At 40.6% G+C, this 18,954-nt stretch overlaps 1 protein-coding gene across 1 annotated transcript in view; it reads right to left on the reverse strand.

The window, feature by feature from the left end:
- VPS13A (vacuolar protein sorting 13 homolog A) overlaps positions 1-18,954 on the reverse strand; it is a 179,348-nt gene that overhangs the window by 121,525 nt on the left and 38,869 nt on the right. The window contains exons 12-17 of the mRNA XM_054987202.1: positions 17,461-17,567; positions 16,104-16,275; positions 13,746-13,808; positions 13,071-13,200; positions 9,134-9,228; positions 5,648-5,790 (exon numbers count right to left, since the gene is read on the reverse strand). Coding sequence (XP_054843177.1) covers positions 5,648-5,790; positions 9,134-9,228; positions 13,071-13,200; positions 13,746-13,808; positions 16,104-16,275; positions 17,461-17,567 — 710 coding nt within the window. The remainder of the gene's footprint in view (positions 1-5,647; positions 5,791-9,133; positions 9,229-13,070; positions 13,201-13,745; positions 13,809-16,103; positions 16,276-17,460; positions 17,568-18,954) is intronic.

The following is an 18,954-nucleotide window of genomic DNA, read 5'->3' on the forward strand; positions in this document are numbered from 1 at the left end:
AAAAAGCTCAGGAAGTAGCCAGTATCAGGTAGGTAGCCATGTTGGACTGCAACAGAACAGCGAGATTTAAGTCTAGTGGGGCACCTCAAGAGACCAACAACTTTTTCAGGGTGTAAGCTTTCAAGAATACCCCACCATCAACCTGACCATGAATCAATCCACACAGGAAGTATGTTTTCTATACACCGCTGTACAAATGCATGACTGAAGCTTAAGAACCACATACAGGAAACGCATCAATTAGCAAACACATATACATACCTCCAGTCTCCATCCTAAACACACCAAAAAATCCATTGTCTATAGCCAAGCTTTACATTGCAGCCATATCTGTTTCAGCTCCTCTGAAACAAATCCTCACTTGCAGAATTACAACAGATATTTCTGGAATTATAAGGCCTGCCGGATGTAGCAAGGAAATAGACTGAGAAAGCCAGAATGATACTTGGCAGAACTTGCTACAAGATAGGCCCAACATTTTGCCATTGGTGGTCACATACAGCTCTCAGCTCAAACCAATTCAACACATCATTAACAATTAACAACAGCAAAGATAAGATACACTTAGAAAACCAATCAATCTTTTAATAGTCATATCAGACAAAAGCCAAATGACTGAGGAATATCCTACATCCCATTCAAAAATACAAAAAGAAAGAAGCTTTCCAAACTTCCCTTAGGACAGGATTCCTGAAAGCAAGCACCAGAGAGCAAGCATTAGCATATATTGAAAGAGACAATCCCTCAGGTAGGTTCCAAGCCATGAAAAGCTTCAAAATTTAATATCAGCAGTACCATAAGCTAAGTTGTTATGACCCTATTTATTTTCCAGTTAGATTTTGCCTTTAACTCTCTTCTTACACCCACTGGGTAGATTGCTGTCACCAGGAATAACATTCTAAGATAGTTAATTTAAATTTCCCCTTTAATAACGTGCCTGAGTGTCAGGCTCCTTCGTGGGACTATGTGGTCCTGAGGATAGGAATGGGATACAGGAATAACATATACTCTGGGGTGAACAAAAAAAAACAAAATAAACTTTTATTTTTACAAGAAGCATGTTGGTTTCACACTAGTATAGGGCTGCCAGACCCCCTATAGGGGCTGCCAGACCCCCTACAGGCCTGCCAGACCCACCCTCCCACCCCCGCCCCTACTTACCTGGCTAGTGGGGGGGCGCACCTTCCATGCGCACCCCCCTGCGGTGCTGCGCGCCCCTGTGCACAGCCGCTGCCAGGATGCCTGTTTTGGCCTGGATCAGGGCCACTGCAGAGCGTGGGAGCATTCCTGCACTCCGCAGGGGCCCACAACGGGCCCAATCCGCGCCAAAACGGGCCCAATCCGCGCCAAAACGGGAGTGGATCAGGCCCGTTGTGGGCCCCTGCGGAGCTCAGGAACACTCCCGTGCTCCACAGGAGCCCAAAACAGGCCCGATCCGTGCCAAAACGGGCCCAATCTGTGCCCATTTTGGCATGGATCGGGCATGGATCGGGCCCATTTTGGATCGGGCTCCGCAACAGCCCCCAACGGTGCAAGCCAGGGGGCTGCGTGATGACATCACTTCAAAGTGACGTCATCACGCTTGGAGGCGCCCCCCCGGTAAGAGCTGGGCCCCAATCTCCCGCTGGGAGATTGAGGGATCCTGGCAACCCTACACTAGTACTTAAGCTTGATGGTTTCAAAGACAGTTATCAGTTCTTAAAGTTTCTTTTCATAGGCTCAGTCAAACAGATATAAACTTTCTCTCTCAAGCGCATACAGTTTGCCTGCTTCAGATAGATCACTCATTCACTCAAATGTACATAGACTTTCTCTCAGGTGCACAGTTTGCCTGTCTAAACCAGAATATTTCTCTCAGAACTGCACAGACATCCTCAAGCTGCACACAGTTTGCCTGTCTAAACCAGAAACCCCTTTTTTCTCTCTCTCTCAGGCGCACACACAGTTTGTCTGCTTTAAACAGAATTAATGTTTTCTCTCAGAAGTAGAGACACTCTCAGGCTGCACACAGTTTGCCTGTCTAAACCAGAAAACAGAATGAATCTTTTCTCTTCACTCAGTAACTAAAAACTGCAGTTCACTTCATCCATACTCTCAGTCATCAACCAATCATCTCACTCACTTATCATGCTTTTTCACCCCCATTCTTCATTTGTACCACACGAAGCACTTAAAGACACACACTCACATGTTTAAAATCATCCAACAAGCACATAAAAAATTGGCAGCTAGTACAACTGGCACAAAGCAGGTTGTACATGCCCAGGCTGTGCTGCTCAATTTCCAAGATAGAAATATTATTTCAGATGAAGTTTCAGAGTTGTCTTGAAGGATAGCTCTCATTTACAACAATTTAAAACCATCATTTTTCTAGCCCTCTTACAAATATCAGATAATTGCTGCTGGTGTGGGGTTAGATACTGCCAGCTTTTTCACTCAATCTCACCCTTCTCCCCTTATTACTACAGTCCCCATTCCACATAACTTTTGTACATGTCGGTCCCATGATCTACAGAATAAGCTTTTTTTGATAGTGAAAGAGAACCCATCCTTTCTTCTTCTCCAGTAGAAAAGTTGGTGGGATCCAGCCCATACTATTCATCAGTAGTATACAAATTCTACTATACATACAGCACTTATAGCCCAAACTGCAGCCTTATTGGACTAGATTACTGAGACAAAATCTAGTTGCGCTGGATAAAACTAAATTCCAGTTATACATTCACAACTAGAGATGTGCACTCCCCCCGCCACCAAATCTGCATAATCTAGATACGAGTTTCAGGGATTTTTAAAAAATCTGAAATCCAGATCAGATCCTGTGATCATGGTTAGAGAATCCCCCAGGCATTACCCAGCTATTACTCCCTATAAGGAATAATATCTGGGGGGTTAGGTGGTTTTAAGCAATCTCCACCAAATCTGTAAAGGAACCTTCTCCTGACAGTCCAATAAAGACTCCTAAAATTTAAGGCTGATTGGACCCCAGGGTCCAATTATATGGGTCCCTGAACCAGCTGACCCCATCACTCTCCATTTTTTCCTACAGACAAAACATTTCCAAGCCTGTTAGACACCATGGCTCCCCGCTTTGCTCCAGATTCTCTGATTTGATGTAACTCCTTTGCAAACTTATTATTGTCAAACCAGAGAATCCCATAGAGGAGCTCTTTACTGAAGTGGCAGCAGTGAGGAAGCTTGCTGAGCCACAGAGTTTAAAAAACAGCCAGTAGCAGCTTGAAGGGGCTCTTTTAGAGCTCAGGTGGGGGGAAGGCAGAATGGAATGGGAATCCATGCTGCCAGCCTTCTGCTGCTCTCCTGCAGTGGTGTGGCACTTGGTTCCATTCACAATGCTGCCCTCTTCCTGCCGCAGCTGCTCTGCCTCTGCTGTGGCTGCCTATGCATCTGTATAATTTAGCCCAACAAGTCTGGGTGCCTGGATCCATTCTGGAGTTCACCCTGGGAGACTGGCATAGCGTATTATGCCAGATTGGCATAAATCCATCTTTTTTTGCCGATTCCCAGACCTGGGTCGCACACCTCTACAACTACAATCAGCAAAAACAAGACAAAGATTAAGCTCTCAATGTTGTTCTAGATGCTGGGAAATCAATTGTTTATCTGGTTGAGCTAACAGAAATTAAAAGTGGTAATGCTGATGAAATTCTAATTAGGGAAACAACTGTGAAAAGAATGTTTGAACTGTTTCTGTGAACCTTTTCAAACTTTTGTTCACAAAAATGCAAATCTTTTTTCTATGCCCTGGAGTGGAAAGCTCACTAAATGAATGTAAGGGTGAGATAAGGGGATATGCCTATCACTTAAGTCATGGGTCTCCAACCTTTTTAAGCCTGCAATCACCTTTTGAATTCTGATACAGGGTGGTGGGCTCAACTACAAAAGGGCTGCTGCAAGAGGCATAGCTAATCACAGTCAAGGAGGGTACGCATAACTCTAGTAGTAACTCTTTAACATTTCAGGCAGAAGCTCTGTTTAAAAGGATGCCTTTTAAAACTAAACATGTTGTTTATAAATATTTTCTTGCATACGTATAATTTACTTTTGTCCGAGGTCTGAGTCCCAGCCCCCAGACTTGCCAGGAGGGAGCAGTGGGAGGCAACCGGGAGGCAGCAGACCTACCACCCCAGCCAGCAACCAGGTCCAGAACTTGCCCACTCCAGGGGGAAGGGGTGAAAGGCCAAAGCCTCAGAGGGCTGGAGGGAGCAGGGAGAGACCAGCCAGTCCCACCCTCCAGGGGGAAGAGAGTAGGCTAAGCAGGCCAGAGGAAAAGGGCCAAGGCAGGGGGAATAGGGACCCAGCAGCAGCCCAAACAGAGCCCTTACCAGCCAAGGAGGAGAAGCAGCCACTACAGCCCAGAGCCACACCCTGGCTAGAGGACAGTAGCCTGGCTCAGGAGTTGCTAGGAGCTAAGCCCCTCCAGGTGGAGCTGCCACAGGCATTCTGGGGGAGGAGATGGGTAGCCCCGCCCAGCAGCAATGAGCAGGCAGCCCAGAAGCTGGCCAGGGCAATTCCTCGTGAGCAAGACCAGGGAAGCTCAGCAGCACAGAAGCTGGCTGGGGCAGCTCTTCGCGAGCAAGGCCAGGCATGCTCAGCAGCACAGAAGCTGGCTGGGGCAGCTCCTTGTGAGCAAGGCCAAGGAGACCTCAGCTGGGGATGGCTCACACTCAACCCCACCCTGCCAGCAAGGCAAGGAAGCCTAGAAGGGATTAGTGATAGGAGGGAAACACCTGAGGGAAGGCACAACTGGGCCAAGTCAGGAGAGGGAACAAGCCTGGAAGGAGGGCTGGGTGGAGAAAGGAAACCCTATAAAGGGTGGCTGGGAAGAGCTCTGAGGTGGTGGGTGTGAGTAAGGAGTGATGGCGTGGAGTGAGAGCAGAGCAGTGTGAGAGTGGAGGCTTGGAGGAGAGTTCTGGGAGGAGGAGATGATGGAGGACGCAGGGGGTAAGCAGGCCAGGTTGAGCAGGCCAGCAAGTGGACTGAGAGGGAGTCAGGGTGATGTATACCGCCCCTCCTTCCACAGAGCAGGGTCCTGCAGCATCCCTGGCGCCCCTCTGATGTCAGGACCGGCCCAGCCAGCGCCCCACCCAGCGGCAGCAGCAACAAGCCCTGACAACTTTCATTCAAACAGTGATGATCTTAGTGTTGTGATTGAAGCTGCTGCCAAAGCAACTTCTTATAAATATATACAGCCAATCATAGCTCCAGTGGTTAATCAGAAGTCCTTCTGGGAAAAAGCCCTGTTTTATGAAAACACTTGATGGGTACCAGGAAAGGTGTCAAGCATGCACTATGATGCCCTTTGGTGCCACACTGAGAACCGGACTTGACTGAATAGAAGGCAGGAAGGACTCCTCCATGCCTGTCATCAAAAGGCTAGTGTTCCAGGGCAGAAGACTCTGCCTTCAGAAAAGACACCTTCCAATTGCCCTATATGGAAGTATCACTGCAAACAGCTGTGGCAAGTAGACACAAGCAGCAGTTGCAAATAGTGTGTGCAACTGGATGCAAACCCATTTGTAGGGACAATTTCCAACTTGTACTAATTAGCCTACAATTACTGTAAAACAAAAAGTTTCACATTTCAAGAAATAAGCATTATATTCTAATAAAATTAGATTAGGACTACCTTATTGCTTCAGCACCAGGCCGCTGTGTTACCGTTGTACATAAATCAATTAATGCAAGTTTTATCAGTTCAGGCTTGTCCGTGTTTTCCCTTATTGACACCTTCATGCTTAACAGCTTTACATATAGCTTCATAGCTTCATACTGCATAAATTGAAAACATGTCAGAAATGCTTAAAAGTATTTTTTGTAAATATAAAGTTGAATATTCACAACTTTTATAACATGGAATTCAAAGTAAACCGTAGCATTTACCAGTGCAACACGTAAAAGATTTCATACTGTTATCTGACTGATCATGCATATTATATCTCATTAACAAAGCAACCATAAGCAGGTCATTTTAGACTCCTACTCAGGTTCATTCAATGAGTTTTACTTCCAGGAAAGTGTTCTTAGGATTCCACTGTCAGATTTTCAATAAACAGAATTCAAAATTACACTTGGTCTTTCATACATATAGAAAAAGGAAGAGGGAAGAGAACTGTTGGAACAAGGCTGAAGGAGAACAAATAAAAAACCCTCACCTAATACTGATTGCTAATTCCATCATTACCGTGTCTGCATTTGTAACTAAGGATTCACCTCTCGTGGACACATATTTTGTTTGACATCTGAGAAGCATACTTCCAGAAGATATATGACGATCCCTCATATGATCCTCCTCCAAAAAATCTAGAGGACTTACCTACCTGGCCTCTGATCTCTATAAAGGAAGCTGAATCACTTATAAACCAGCTCAGAAGAGGAAAAGCTCCAGGAGTAGATTGTACTTCCCCTGAGCTTGTAAAGAACAATATAGAGTGGTGGGCTCCACCTTTGGCATCACTCTTTACCTTCATTGATTCTTCTGGTCATATTCCCAAAGATTGGGGCTTGGCAATTATAGCTCCATTCTTTAAGAAGGGACAGAGGGAGGACCCAGAGAACTACAGGCCAATTAGTCTACTCAATGTTACTGGCAAACTTTATGCTAGTCAGCTCTCAGAAAAATCTGATTCGATTTCTAGGACCAAATTGTGTGAAAAATTAGACAGGACTTCAGTTGATCATAGGCTTTTATACCTAATCCGTGCTCTATATAATACCACCCTTAAAGTCAGGAGAAATAGGCATGGGCATCTTTCAAATTTAATAGATACCATTAAGGGAGTTAAATGAGGATGTATTTTGGCTGCTCTACTTTTTATCTTTCTATTAATGACACAGTTATCTAAATGATCCAGATTTCCATCCTCCTAAACTATTGGATTGTGTAATTCTGGTGCTGTTATGTGCAGATGATGCAGTAATTTTATCAAGGACCCCAGCAGGATTGAAAAGGGCACTGGAAGCTTTTGCCCAATACTGCAGCAGAGATCATCTGATAATAAACTAAAAAAATCAAAATTATGGTATTTTTAAGGAGACCCAAAATTCAGGAAGCCAGGTTCACAAATATAAACAGCCACAGGATAGAACAGGTGGCCAGTTTCAAGTATCTAGGGGTAGTGAGATCTAATAGAGTTTTCACAAAGAGATTGTAAATTGAACATAAGGGAAGAGCTAACAGCTAAAAATTACAAATGTCAGTGGTTTTTTTATGCACAATTATTAGAAAGGTCTAAATCAGATAAAAAATTATGGGGCTTTGACCAAGAAAAGACAGAGTTTGAAAAAGAGCTTCGTTTTAGCCTGTTTCAGGCTAAAACACTGGCACAGCTATTATATGGGATTGTGTTAGGACCACCCTCCTCATACTTTGTACCTTTGGAGCAGGTGCAAACTAAATTTTTGAGAGCTGCCTTCCAATTGCCGCATTGTGTCCCAAATGCCAACTTACGTCTGGAAACGGCTATGGTAAAAGTAGAGGCGTGGGTGTGCCTAGCTTTGTTCAATCTTTGGCTAAAGTTAAATTTAAATCCTTGAGGTTTAACGCCTTTTGATCCTTAAAGATAGCTATGAGTTTGTATGGCTAAGGCAGTCAAAAATAAGTTACAGAATTTGGGTTTTTCCCCCCTCATTCTGTACTGGAGTTGGGATATGAACAGGCGAAACAAACCCTGAACCAAAGGATGCTGGATATTGAGTGGCAGATGGACTTAGAAAGGTCACCAAACTTATCTGCAGATAGCTCCAGATACGTAGTTTCCCTGGCCGCCTATTTATTTTGACTGGAGATACCTAGGGATAGAAGGGCATTCTCATTGGCAAGAAATCAAGCCCTCCCCTCAGCAGTTTTAGAGGGGCATTTGAAAAAGGTTCGGATGGAAAATAGGCTATGTCCTTGTGGTACAGGGGAGACTGAATCTATAGAACATGTTTTATTACATTGCCCCTTTTACCAAGAAATCCACAACAAATTTATCTTCCCTATAATTAGAAGGTACCCTGGTCATTCGGAATTAGTACATACCAGAATATTATTAATGGATGAAAACTCAATGGTTACAGTGTACAGTGCGAAGTTTTTCGCAGCAACCTATAAAATTCACCAGTTAAGGAAAGTATTAAAAAAAATAACTGAAATGACAACATGGTATTTTTCAGTCTCTCATGTACTTAAATAATTTTTATTTTTGAGCTCCTGAATTTAATGACTGCTGTTATGTTTTACGCTTATTTAGTAAGCGTAAAACATAGTAAAGACTGTTTTAGTAAAGACTGATTATGCAATTTCAGATAAACATTCAAAATCGTTCTAAGAAAACATCCACCCCATAATCACCTCTGTCCCTAGAAGTATTCAGTGCACTGGAAGAATCAGATGAGAGCTGACACACACCGGCTCCACTTGCCTTTGACTTATCTAACATGATCAAGACTCATATCTCGAGGAGGTTTTATTTTCAAAAACTCTTATGAACTCAATTTACAATATGATTGTAATGTCAGAACACATCCAAAGTATAATAAATTCTTGCTGATGCCTGCTTCTTCTGCTAAGGCTAAAAACTGCACAGCCTTGGTAAACGGTTCGCAATCACTGGTCTGTGCACTCATGCCAATCCATAATTCTTTAGTGTAACTGTTGTTGGAATACTATTGCAATGAAACTCAGAAGCACAATTCCTTGATTTTCATGGTTTGACAAAGACAATGCTGCAGCTCTCATTTTCTCCCTCCACTGTTTCCATTATACTGTAAGATAAAAGTCACTGCCAGATTTGTTCACATTAAAAACCTGTAACATTTGAAGCAACATTTTGAACAATGCAAGATGCATGGGATAGACATGGCTTTGAGACAGTTTAGAACGATACAAAAAATATCTGGAGTACTTCTGATGTATGACTGTGAGTGCACTTGGCTGATTATTTTCCCTTCTGGTGGTGAGGAGGAGAGGGATACATATCTTCATGTGCCATATCTAACTGGTTTATGGATTATTCAAGTCTGAATGGTAGAGAATAATTTCCCCTCCCATTGTATGGCACAAGTACACTGGATACAGTCAAATACCTAATATTATAAAACAAACTAGTATTATAAAACAAATCAAACTCACTGATTTGGGTAACGTAGGATCAATAGCTGTTTCACTATAACCAATTGCTGCATAGAGTTTATCCTTCTCCTGTGGAGTCATGAGCTGTTCAAAACCTGCCGAATTAGTCAATCAATATTAATGTATTCAATTAAAAACAAAACTCGGGCTGTCATTTTGCCATTCGTCAAATAAACTACATAATTATAAATATCCAATTATTTATAAAGATGATTTTCTAAAGGCAATTTGCATTTGCTGATCCATAAAACCTAAGTTTATCAACACTGGGTTGGATCCAGACTAAATTTTCCAGTGGAAGAAAAAAACTCTTCTGCTTTCCCCTGCCCACTACAGCCAACTGATCTCTACAAAATACTATTTCTAGGGGACAGGGAACCCTGAGGAACATAATGATGGGGGGGTGTTGCAACAAGAAGGGGGGATCAGAGGAAATTGCCAGTTTAGTCAGGATCCTACCCACTGAGAAAAGAATGAAGAGTTGGCATTCACCCACATATTTACTAAGCTACCCACTCAGAAACTTTGAATTTACTATCACGTGTACAACAGTGTGGATACCAAGTACATGAGCATACAAATGCTCACAATAAGTCTGACTTCTTCCTCAAGAAAAAAAAAAAGACTGAAGAAGTATTTTAGGAATAACGCTATTACATGTACATCTATCACATATAGACATTGCATATAACAAAGAAATATGCTGTAGACCTGGGCCACACGTGTACAAAATTCCAGACTGGTTAAACAATTATAGCTAGCAATTATATAAGAAAGCATTACAGGAGTATTAAGGGAAAAAGTATCAAGAGACCCATAACAGTATCTCAGAGAAAAACGAAGGTTTGAGCAGTCATCTTTGTTTTATTCATTGCTGGTAGACTAACTGGGTTGTGTAGAAACTGGCTCTGAGGGGCACTAACAGACGCTGCAGATATACAAAAGACATTCTATCAGTACTACACAAATCTGTATAAGAGTTGTGATGTGTCAGTGGAAAAAACAGATGAATATATTAATAAACAGAAGTTACCTAAAATCACAGGACAACAAAGACAAATTATGAATGGACCAATAACAGTAAGCAAAGTGGGAGAAGCCATAAAAAAGAGTAAGTTGGGAAAAGCTCCTGGACCAGATGGCCTCCGAAGTAGCTACTGTAAGTGTTTTGAGGATGCTACCTCAGCCTTTACAAAAGACGATGAATTCTATTTCAGAAGGAGGGAAAATGCCAGACTCATGGAAGGAGACCAACAGAACACTTATTCCAAAAGATGGACAAGATCACACACTGACAAGAAACTACAGGCCAATATCACTATTAAATAATGACTATAAGATATCTGCATCGATCTTGGCAGGAAGACTTAAAAGTATCCTACATAACGGGACATTATTCATGAAGTCCAAAGTGGATTCCTACCTAGGAGGCATCTAAAGGACAATGTAAGAACAGTATTGGATATTCTGGAATATTTAGAAAAACATGAAATACAAGTTGTTTTGATTTTCCTAGACGCCAAGAAGGCCTTTGACAATTTAAACTGGAAATTTTTGTTTAAGATATTGGAAGATATAGACTTTGGGGACAATTTTATTAAATGGACTAAGTCGATTTATACAACCCAGACTGCACAGATAGTCGTGAATGGAGAGTTAACCAAACCACGTGGAATACGAAGAGGCACAATACAAGGTTGCCCACTGTCAACTTTGATATTTATACTGATGCTTGAAGTTTTGAATAGGGCCATAAAACAAGATTAGAGGTGTTAAGGTGAAACGGGAGAATTACAAACTGAGAGCCTTTGCGGATGACTTGGTGTTGATTTTGGAGGACCCTTTGAACGGAATTGAAACTCTAATGACAAAGTTGAAATAATTTGGTGTATTGGCCGGTTTTAAGGTTAATAAGCAGAAAACTAAAGTCTTAACTAAAAATAGGAAAGTACAAGATCAAATGAAACTTGAGAGCAAAACAGGGTTTAAAGTTGAGAAAAAGGTAAAATACTTGGGTATTACTTTGTCACATATGAACTGTATGTTATTCCAAAATATTTATATTAAGACTTGGAAAGAAATTAAAAGGGATATGCTAAGATGGGATAAAATTCAATTATCGCTGTTGGGAAGAATAGCTACAATTAAAATGAATGTCTTACCTAGAATGTTATTCCTATTTCAGACAATTCCTGTATTGACAACAGAGGTACCATTTAAGCAGTGGCAGAAGGATATATTGAGATTTATGTGGCAAGGCAAAACAACAAGGGTTAAATTTAAGGTTCTACAGAATGCAAAAGAAAGAAGAGGCTTGGGCCTCCCAGATTTGAGATTATATTTTGCGGTTTGGTTTGGATGGAATGGATACTGTTAAAAAACAGACAATTACTAGACCTGGAAGGGCATGATCTAAAATTTGGATGGCATGGGTATCTATGGTATGACAAAGGTAAAGCCAACGCAGAGTTTAATAATCATTATGTAAGGCGTGCAATCCGGAAAGTATGGAATAAATACAAACTTAGGTTTTGTTTGAAAATACCTCTCTGGCTGTCATCACAAGAAGCTCATTTTAGAAGGGAAATGGTTAGTCCACCTAAATGGTTAACTTATCAGGATTTATTGGGATTCTCTCAGGACCAAGTTAAAATTAAATCAAGAGAGGACTTAGCAGCAGAAGGGCACCCTTGTCAGTGGTTTCCATATATGCACATTTTGGAGAGATTCAAACTAGACAAGAGTCATTATGACTTTGAGAAGTCTAAAACTGAATTTGAAATAGCCCTTTGTACAAATGACGAACATGTTATTTCTAAAATGTATAAACTTTTGTTGAGGTTTGAGACGGAAGCAAGTAAAAGAACATATGATTAAATGGGTGAAAAATTATGGACATGATATATTAATGGAGCAATGGGAAAATATGTGGACAAAAGGGCTGAAATTTACATTAAGCTCAATACTAAAGAAAATTTTTACAAAATGATTTATCGTTGGTATATGACTCCTGAAAAGATTGGCTAGAATGTATAAGGGGGCGTCAAATGTATGTTGGAAATGTGCCAAACAAGAAGGGACATTTTTTCATATGTGGTGAACATGTAAGGAAGCAAAGAGTTTTTGGTTGCAGATACAATCATCGATTCAGAAGATTTTGAAGATTAAACTTCAGCTGAAACCAGAGACTTTTCTGTTGGGAATAAGGGACAGCCAGTTGGAAAAAAGCTTTAGAACACTGTTTTTATACTTTATTACAGCAGCAAGAGTATTTTATGCACAAAAGTGGAAAACTACAACATTGCCTACAATGGAGGAATGGCTGACAAAAGTTTTGGAGTTTGTGTCAATGGCAAAACTTAATGCACTGATTAGAGAAAGGACATTAGTTAACTTCTTGACTGAATGGAAACCATTAATAGACTTTTTGCATGAAATGGATAACAAGGATTTGATGACATCTGCATTTATGGATTAAGAAACATGAGCAATAGAAAAAAGGGGTTTTGAGACTAACCTAGAATGTGTGACTCTAGAAATTATATATACTTGTTGCGGAGAAAATCGGAACTCAACCTGTAGTGTAGTGTTGCTTTCTTTTCCCTTTCCCTTTTAATTATATAGATATATGTATTGTTAATGTGTCATGTTTAGAATTTTGTGTTTTTTCTTATTCTCTATGTTTATTGTTTATTATGTTATGGTGTATAGTTTATAGTTTAAATAAAGAAAAATTTTAAAAGGAAACTGGCCCTAAGGAATAGCAATTACTTAAAACGCACTGAGTATTAGATTTTCAGAATAAGCTATAGCTCTGAAATAATTTGCTGACGATCATACCAACATAATTGACTTATTTCAGGCATGTGATTGAAATAATTTTCAAGCAATTTAAGAATTTCAACATTAGTTCTCATGCCAAATGACATATTTGTACCTTTTGGTTCTTGTACTTTCTCTTGGCCACTATGTCCAGTCCATCCCCACATCCAACTAAACCAGCCTTTTGACTCTTCATCATCTTGTTTAGCCCCTGGTCTGAAAATTCTTAATCCAGCCTTAGCTGCCTGTTAAGAATAATAACAAAACAAAATTATTATTAGTCATCTTTTAACATTAAATGTCTTAATAGAGTAGAAGTGTAACAGGGACAAACAAAAAGAGAAATTGAGTGAAACCTGTGAAGTCCAAAAAAATGCAGGACTTCTGGAGGAAGACAGCAATCTCCTGTCTAGGGCATTTAAACTTGTGAAGAATTGCTAGCAATGCAATGGAACTGCTACCTCAGCAACACTATTTAATGTCAAACTTTTAACAAAAACTACAAAAAAGACAAGCAACATTAAATAACAACAACAAACTTGGCAAGGTTATAGACAGTACAATTAGGTACTTGAAAGAAGATGCCAAGATTGATAAATTGTATACACTGAAAAAGTTGAAATACATATGCACAAATTATTGTACTGTAGCTTGATTTGTTGTTGTTGTTTTGGGTATTTTTGTGCACCTCTTTACCTAAGGTAGGGCAGAATAAAAGTTGTAATACCAAAGATCTAAAGCAATTCATGAGTTCAAAATTCAATACAGAGCTGTTATTGTTCTAAAATACCTGAACTTCTGCCTCTTGTCTTGCCAGAGTAATGTTGAATATATCCAAGGACTTCTCAATTCCCTGTAAAAAAATGAAAGTAACATATTACATGCCACACTACATACCACAGAGTCTAGTTAAAGCTTCCATGCTTGTAATTGGTCATTATTTATCTTTTACTTGTAAAGAAAAGGAAGATAACTTAAAATCTAAAATATGATAGTAGAGAGGGAATAAAGAAAAAAAAGTGGAATAAATGTGACCAAATGCACTTACATGCACTCAGACTTTGTTGCAGCTAAGAAAAAAGGTTGGAGATACACAGCAGCTTCACAAAAAAAGGGAAGGATTTATAGGGGGGAAAAACAGTAACTGAAGCTGTGACTCACGAAAGCTCATACCCCACCACAAATTTTGCTAGTCTTATAGGTGCTACTGGACTCTTGCTGTTTTCTACAGTATCATAAAAATATTCTGGAAAGTAATAAGAGGTTTAACAGGCTACAAGGGGAGAATGGTTGGAACTGTTAAAGACAGCATGACACCCTATGGCAGCTGAAGATATTAGAAGTAAGTCATCAGCAACAGTGTTACTAAAACCAATGGGACCTGATAAGGTCATCCAGAAACAGCATGAAGAACAAGTATAGTAGGGATGTGTGCTTCGGATTCCAGATCCGCGTTTTTAACCCAGATCGAGCCCAATTTGGAATGTTTTGGCAATCCCAAATCAGCCTCAGCATTGCTGAAGCAATTTGGGAATGCCAAAACAAAGCTTACTGAAGCGCTTTGGAAAACTTTGTTAAGCTTTGGGTAGCGCAGAAGCAGTCTTTCCCTTGCCATTCTTAAGGAATGCTAAGAGGAAACAGTGTTTCTGCTGCTAGTGGGGCTTTCTAGGTGGCTGGGGGTGGCATTTTGCAAGCAAAAAGCACCAAATTTGCAGGGGACCTACTCCTACCTGTCCTCTCAAGGCCAAATTTCAGAAAGATTGAACTTTGGGGGGGGGCATGCTATGCCCCCCAAAGTGCCACCGCCAATCTCCATTATTCCCTATGTAGAAAATTGGGGGGGGTCCTATGTGGGTGGGGGTGGCATTTTGCAAGCAAAATGCACCAAAGCTGCAGGGGACCCTACCCTAACCTTCTTCTTGTGACCCCCCAAATTTCACGGAGATTGGATTTCGGGGAGGGGATGATGTTATGACCCCCCCCCAAAGAATGTGTCCCTATCCACAGCTGATCTCCATTGTTCCCTATGAGGATCAACCTTCACACCAGAGAATCACACTAAAAAAATTTAGGGGCACCTTCTTTGGAGGGGCATAAAATGGCCCCCTGAAGTCCAATATCCATGAAACTTGAGAGGACAGGTAGGAGTAGATCCCCTGAAAATTTGGTGCAATTTGCTTGCAAAATACAACCCCTAGCCACCAAGGAACCCCCTCCCCAATTTTCCCCATCAGGAACAATGGAGATTGGCGATGGATAGGGGCACCTTCTTTGGGGGGGGGGCATAACATGGCACCACTGAAGTCCAATCTCCCTGACACTTGGGTGGTCGTGACAGGAGAAAGTTCCCTGCAAATTTGGTATTATTAGGGAAGAAAATGCCCGCCCTCCCCCCAGGCCTCCAGATAGCCAGGCACGGCATTTCCCATTGGAAACAACGGCTGAATCTTCCCTAATAATCTCAAAGTGGTTTAAAAACCCAAACCCGAAGCAGCTTGCTTCGGGGTTTGGGTTTTCCTGATTTCCCCTCCAAAATCTTTTTGGGGTGCACACCCCTAAAGTAGAGCAAGAGATCAAAGATATTCTGAGGAAATCAAATAGGGGGAGAGAAGGTATGGTTCTCCCTGGTAGAAGAATAGGTGACGCAATTTGACATGCAAGAAAACCCGCTAAGACAAGGCACTGAGAACCAGTTGATCACTTTAGTGAGGGCTACTTCAGTGAAAAAAAGCAGTGAAAAGCTACTTCAATGAAAAATCAGATTGTAGGTAGGGTTCTTAAATCTAATAGATTGAATTCTGTGAGATGGAAAGATATGTGTAAGTGCAGAACTGAACAAGAATGCAAGGAAGCAGCATTTTTTCTCCTCCCCAAGCAGCATGAGCCAATGAAGAGTGAATGTCTTTCTCAAATGATGCTGTATTTCCAAGAGTCACTCCTGAAGTGATAAATAAACAGACCCAATCTCTTAGAGCTTATAATTTTAAACTGTCTGCTGTTTGGAAAGGCAGGTCTACTTTTCTTCTGTTCACTCATTTCTTCCTCACAGAGTGCCCTCTCTTGCTACTCTGTTAATTTTTAAAAGTACATAGAGTAAAATATTTGGTTTTATCCTACTACATCTCATGGGAAACCTAGAACAACTAACCTCCAGTTTCTTCAAAAGCTCCTCGTCAGGTTTCTTGGTTGTTATTTTTATTTTATACAGCTCTTTATAGTTCTTCATGTTGTTCCTATGGTGACGAATATGATCCCAAGACCACATATGGAGCTTGGGTTGAATATTTACTTCAAGAATGCCATATATAACATACTTCCACCTAAAGAAAAAGAAATTAAAATATTTTTGACTATTTCAATGTAAACAAACAATTCCGTAACCATCAACCCTGTGATGCAACAGAATCTTCATTCCATCTAAAGGCTAATGATAATATTAATTGCTCAGTTTAACTAAATGAGATGGACCTGGGTCTAGGCACTCTTGTTCCTTTGCTATCTCTCTCAAGGTGTTGGAGAAAGGCTCTAGTAGATGTAAGAGTTGGGAGGGGGGAAGAAAGGAGTAATGATGGGAGACTTCTGGAAAATTCCCAAGAGAAGATCCTATTGGCTATCATGTGATCTGATAGAGTAGGTAAAATTCTATAACTGAGCATGGCTCAATCTATTCATTTTTCGCCATCCTAACTTACTTGCTCTCTACCAAGTTTTCCAGTTGTTACCTCTCACTGTGCCAATCCAAGTGCGCATGCTACATGTCAAGTATCTGCTGATATGCTCAGGAGTGAACTACCATCTAAGCTCCAAGTATGAAAACAGCTAGCTTTGTTATTTTAATGCTCTTTGATCTGCTGAAACCATACAGCATTTTAACAACTTTTTTCTTTGTTATTCTATAAAGCTTTTTATATTTTTACAGCAGTGGTGTTTATTTGTAAGTGAAACCACTTTGAAATCCAGGAAAGGTTTTTCTGGCAGCTTTACCAGGTTTTGAGGGAGACTCCTCAGGGTTCCAGGTACTGGAACTGGGAACAACATTGCTTCCAGGAGTTTAGGCTCCCTGGGGCACCATCACAATCTCCCACCTCCAGATATTACTTCTTACTACTATAAATTTCCATTACATCAAGCTACCACAGAAGTACCATTTCTCAGGGGTTTCCCCCCCAGAAAATAAATGCTTCAGAAAAACACTGCATACAAAGTGCTGTTGTGTTGACTTTAAAAATATAACCTACACACACACACACACACACGATTCTTAAATTAATATAGAAACTGCAAGTTCTATTCTGTACTCAACGTGCTAAAATACCTGATAATGGAATTCATCCTAAGCAGATCTACTAAGAAGTAAGCCCCATTTTATTCAATGGTGCTTACTCCCAGGGAAGTGCTCTTAGGAATGCACTGTCTTTTCCCAAGAATTTAATGGCATTTAGACAAAACATCCCCTCACATAATTTTAAGTAGTTAGTTTTTAAAAAATATATTGCATACATTACCATTGCTTGGCATTGTTGTGCACAGGGACATTAGGTCTATACTTTCTATATGGCAAATTTCTAGTCATCATATCAATCGATTCAAGGAGCTCCATAATACTGAAATACTACCAAAAAACACAACAGAACTCTTATCACTCACACACACAAAAAATAGTGCAACAGATTAAAAATCATACATTTACTACTGCAAACAGATTAAATCTTGCAGAACTTTGATTTTATTATGCCAATAACTGGTGTCTTATTTTCTTCAGAGTAAAGAGGAGAATGCCAGGACATTACCAGCAAAGCCTGCTTATCTAGGTTCTTCAACTCCTAAGTAATCCATGTCAAAATAACAACTGGATTGGACAAGTTGCATTCATTCCACAGTATAAGCAAAAATCTGCAATTCAATTTCTTTCTTACTCAGTGAAGGTTCACAGACTAGAAAGGAAAGTTAACAATCAGTATTCACCCCAGGTAACAAATTTTACTTCTTGACTGAGTAATCTGACCACATGTGAAAGTTTCAATGACAGACAAAAACCCTTCCACGTTGCATTTACATTTTTGATGCAGTTTATCTTCCAACAGAACTAACTAAACGGTGGATGCAAGTTCTCTGACTGATATGCCTTTGAGCCAATTTGCTAATTTGGACTTTGACACTTCTTTCTACAGCGGTCAAGTGAGAGAGGGAAAAAAGGCAGCAGCAGCTTGTGCTTCTTTTGAACAGCATCATTCTACTGAGGTAGAACGTTGGTGTGTATTTGCTTCCAGCTTATATTAGGTGGACCAGTTTTGAACAAAACAAAGGGAAAATTAATTCCTGTACCCCATAACTCACTACATACATTTCAAAACAAAAAGGTGGGTTAAGTTACAGGGCCCGGTTAATCAGCATGGAAGATACAAAACTCACCCTAGCTGCCAGGGCCCTCCCCCCAAACACCTTTTGAAATGGCAGTACTACAACCACTTTCAGAGTAAACTTCTTCACTGATGTTAATGTTGATCTCTCCCCCTAATTAGCTTAGGGGGAGAGAGCAAGCAATTTCCCTAAAAACTGCATTCATTATATGGGTGCGTTTATCTTTGCAGTGAGTGGCCTTTGGAAACCTTCCCCATTTACAATAGTAGCCACCAACAGCCTATATTATCTACTCCCATGGGGCAGCTTCACACTTCCTAGCACCATCTATTTCTGTGCCACTTTGGCTAACATGCACTCTGCAAGAACCCAGGCTCAAGCTTTTTCGGTGGCTGCCCCATGCTTGTGGACAGCCTCCTGGAAAGAAGTCAGGTGGGCTTTTACCCTTCTGGCTTTCCAATGAAGTTGTAAAACAGAATAATATTGTTGATCTTTGAGGTCAGTCTGAGTCTTAGAAAAGCAAATGTTTTCCTGGCAGAAAACAGGGTGTTTTTAGACTGGTTATTTTAATGTTGTTGTAAAGCCTTTATTGTTTTTAATCTTCAAATGTATTTTAATATATTTTATATTTCTCTTGT

This window comes from Eublepharis macularius, chromosome 8 (assembly GCF_028583425.1).
Source record: "Eublepharis macularius isolate TG4126 chromosome 8, MPM_Emac_v1.0, whole genome shotgun sequence".
In the NCBI taxonomy this organism is placed as follows: domain Eukaryota; kingdom Metazoa; phylum Chordata; class Lepidosauria; order Squamata; family Eublepharidae; genus Eublepharis; species Eublepharis macularius.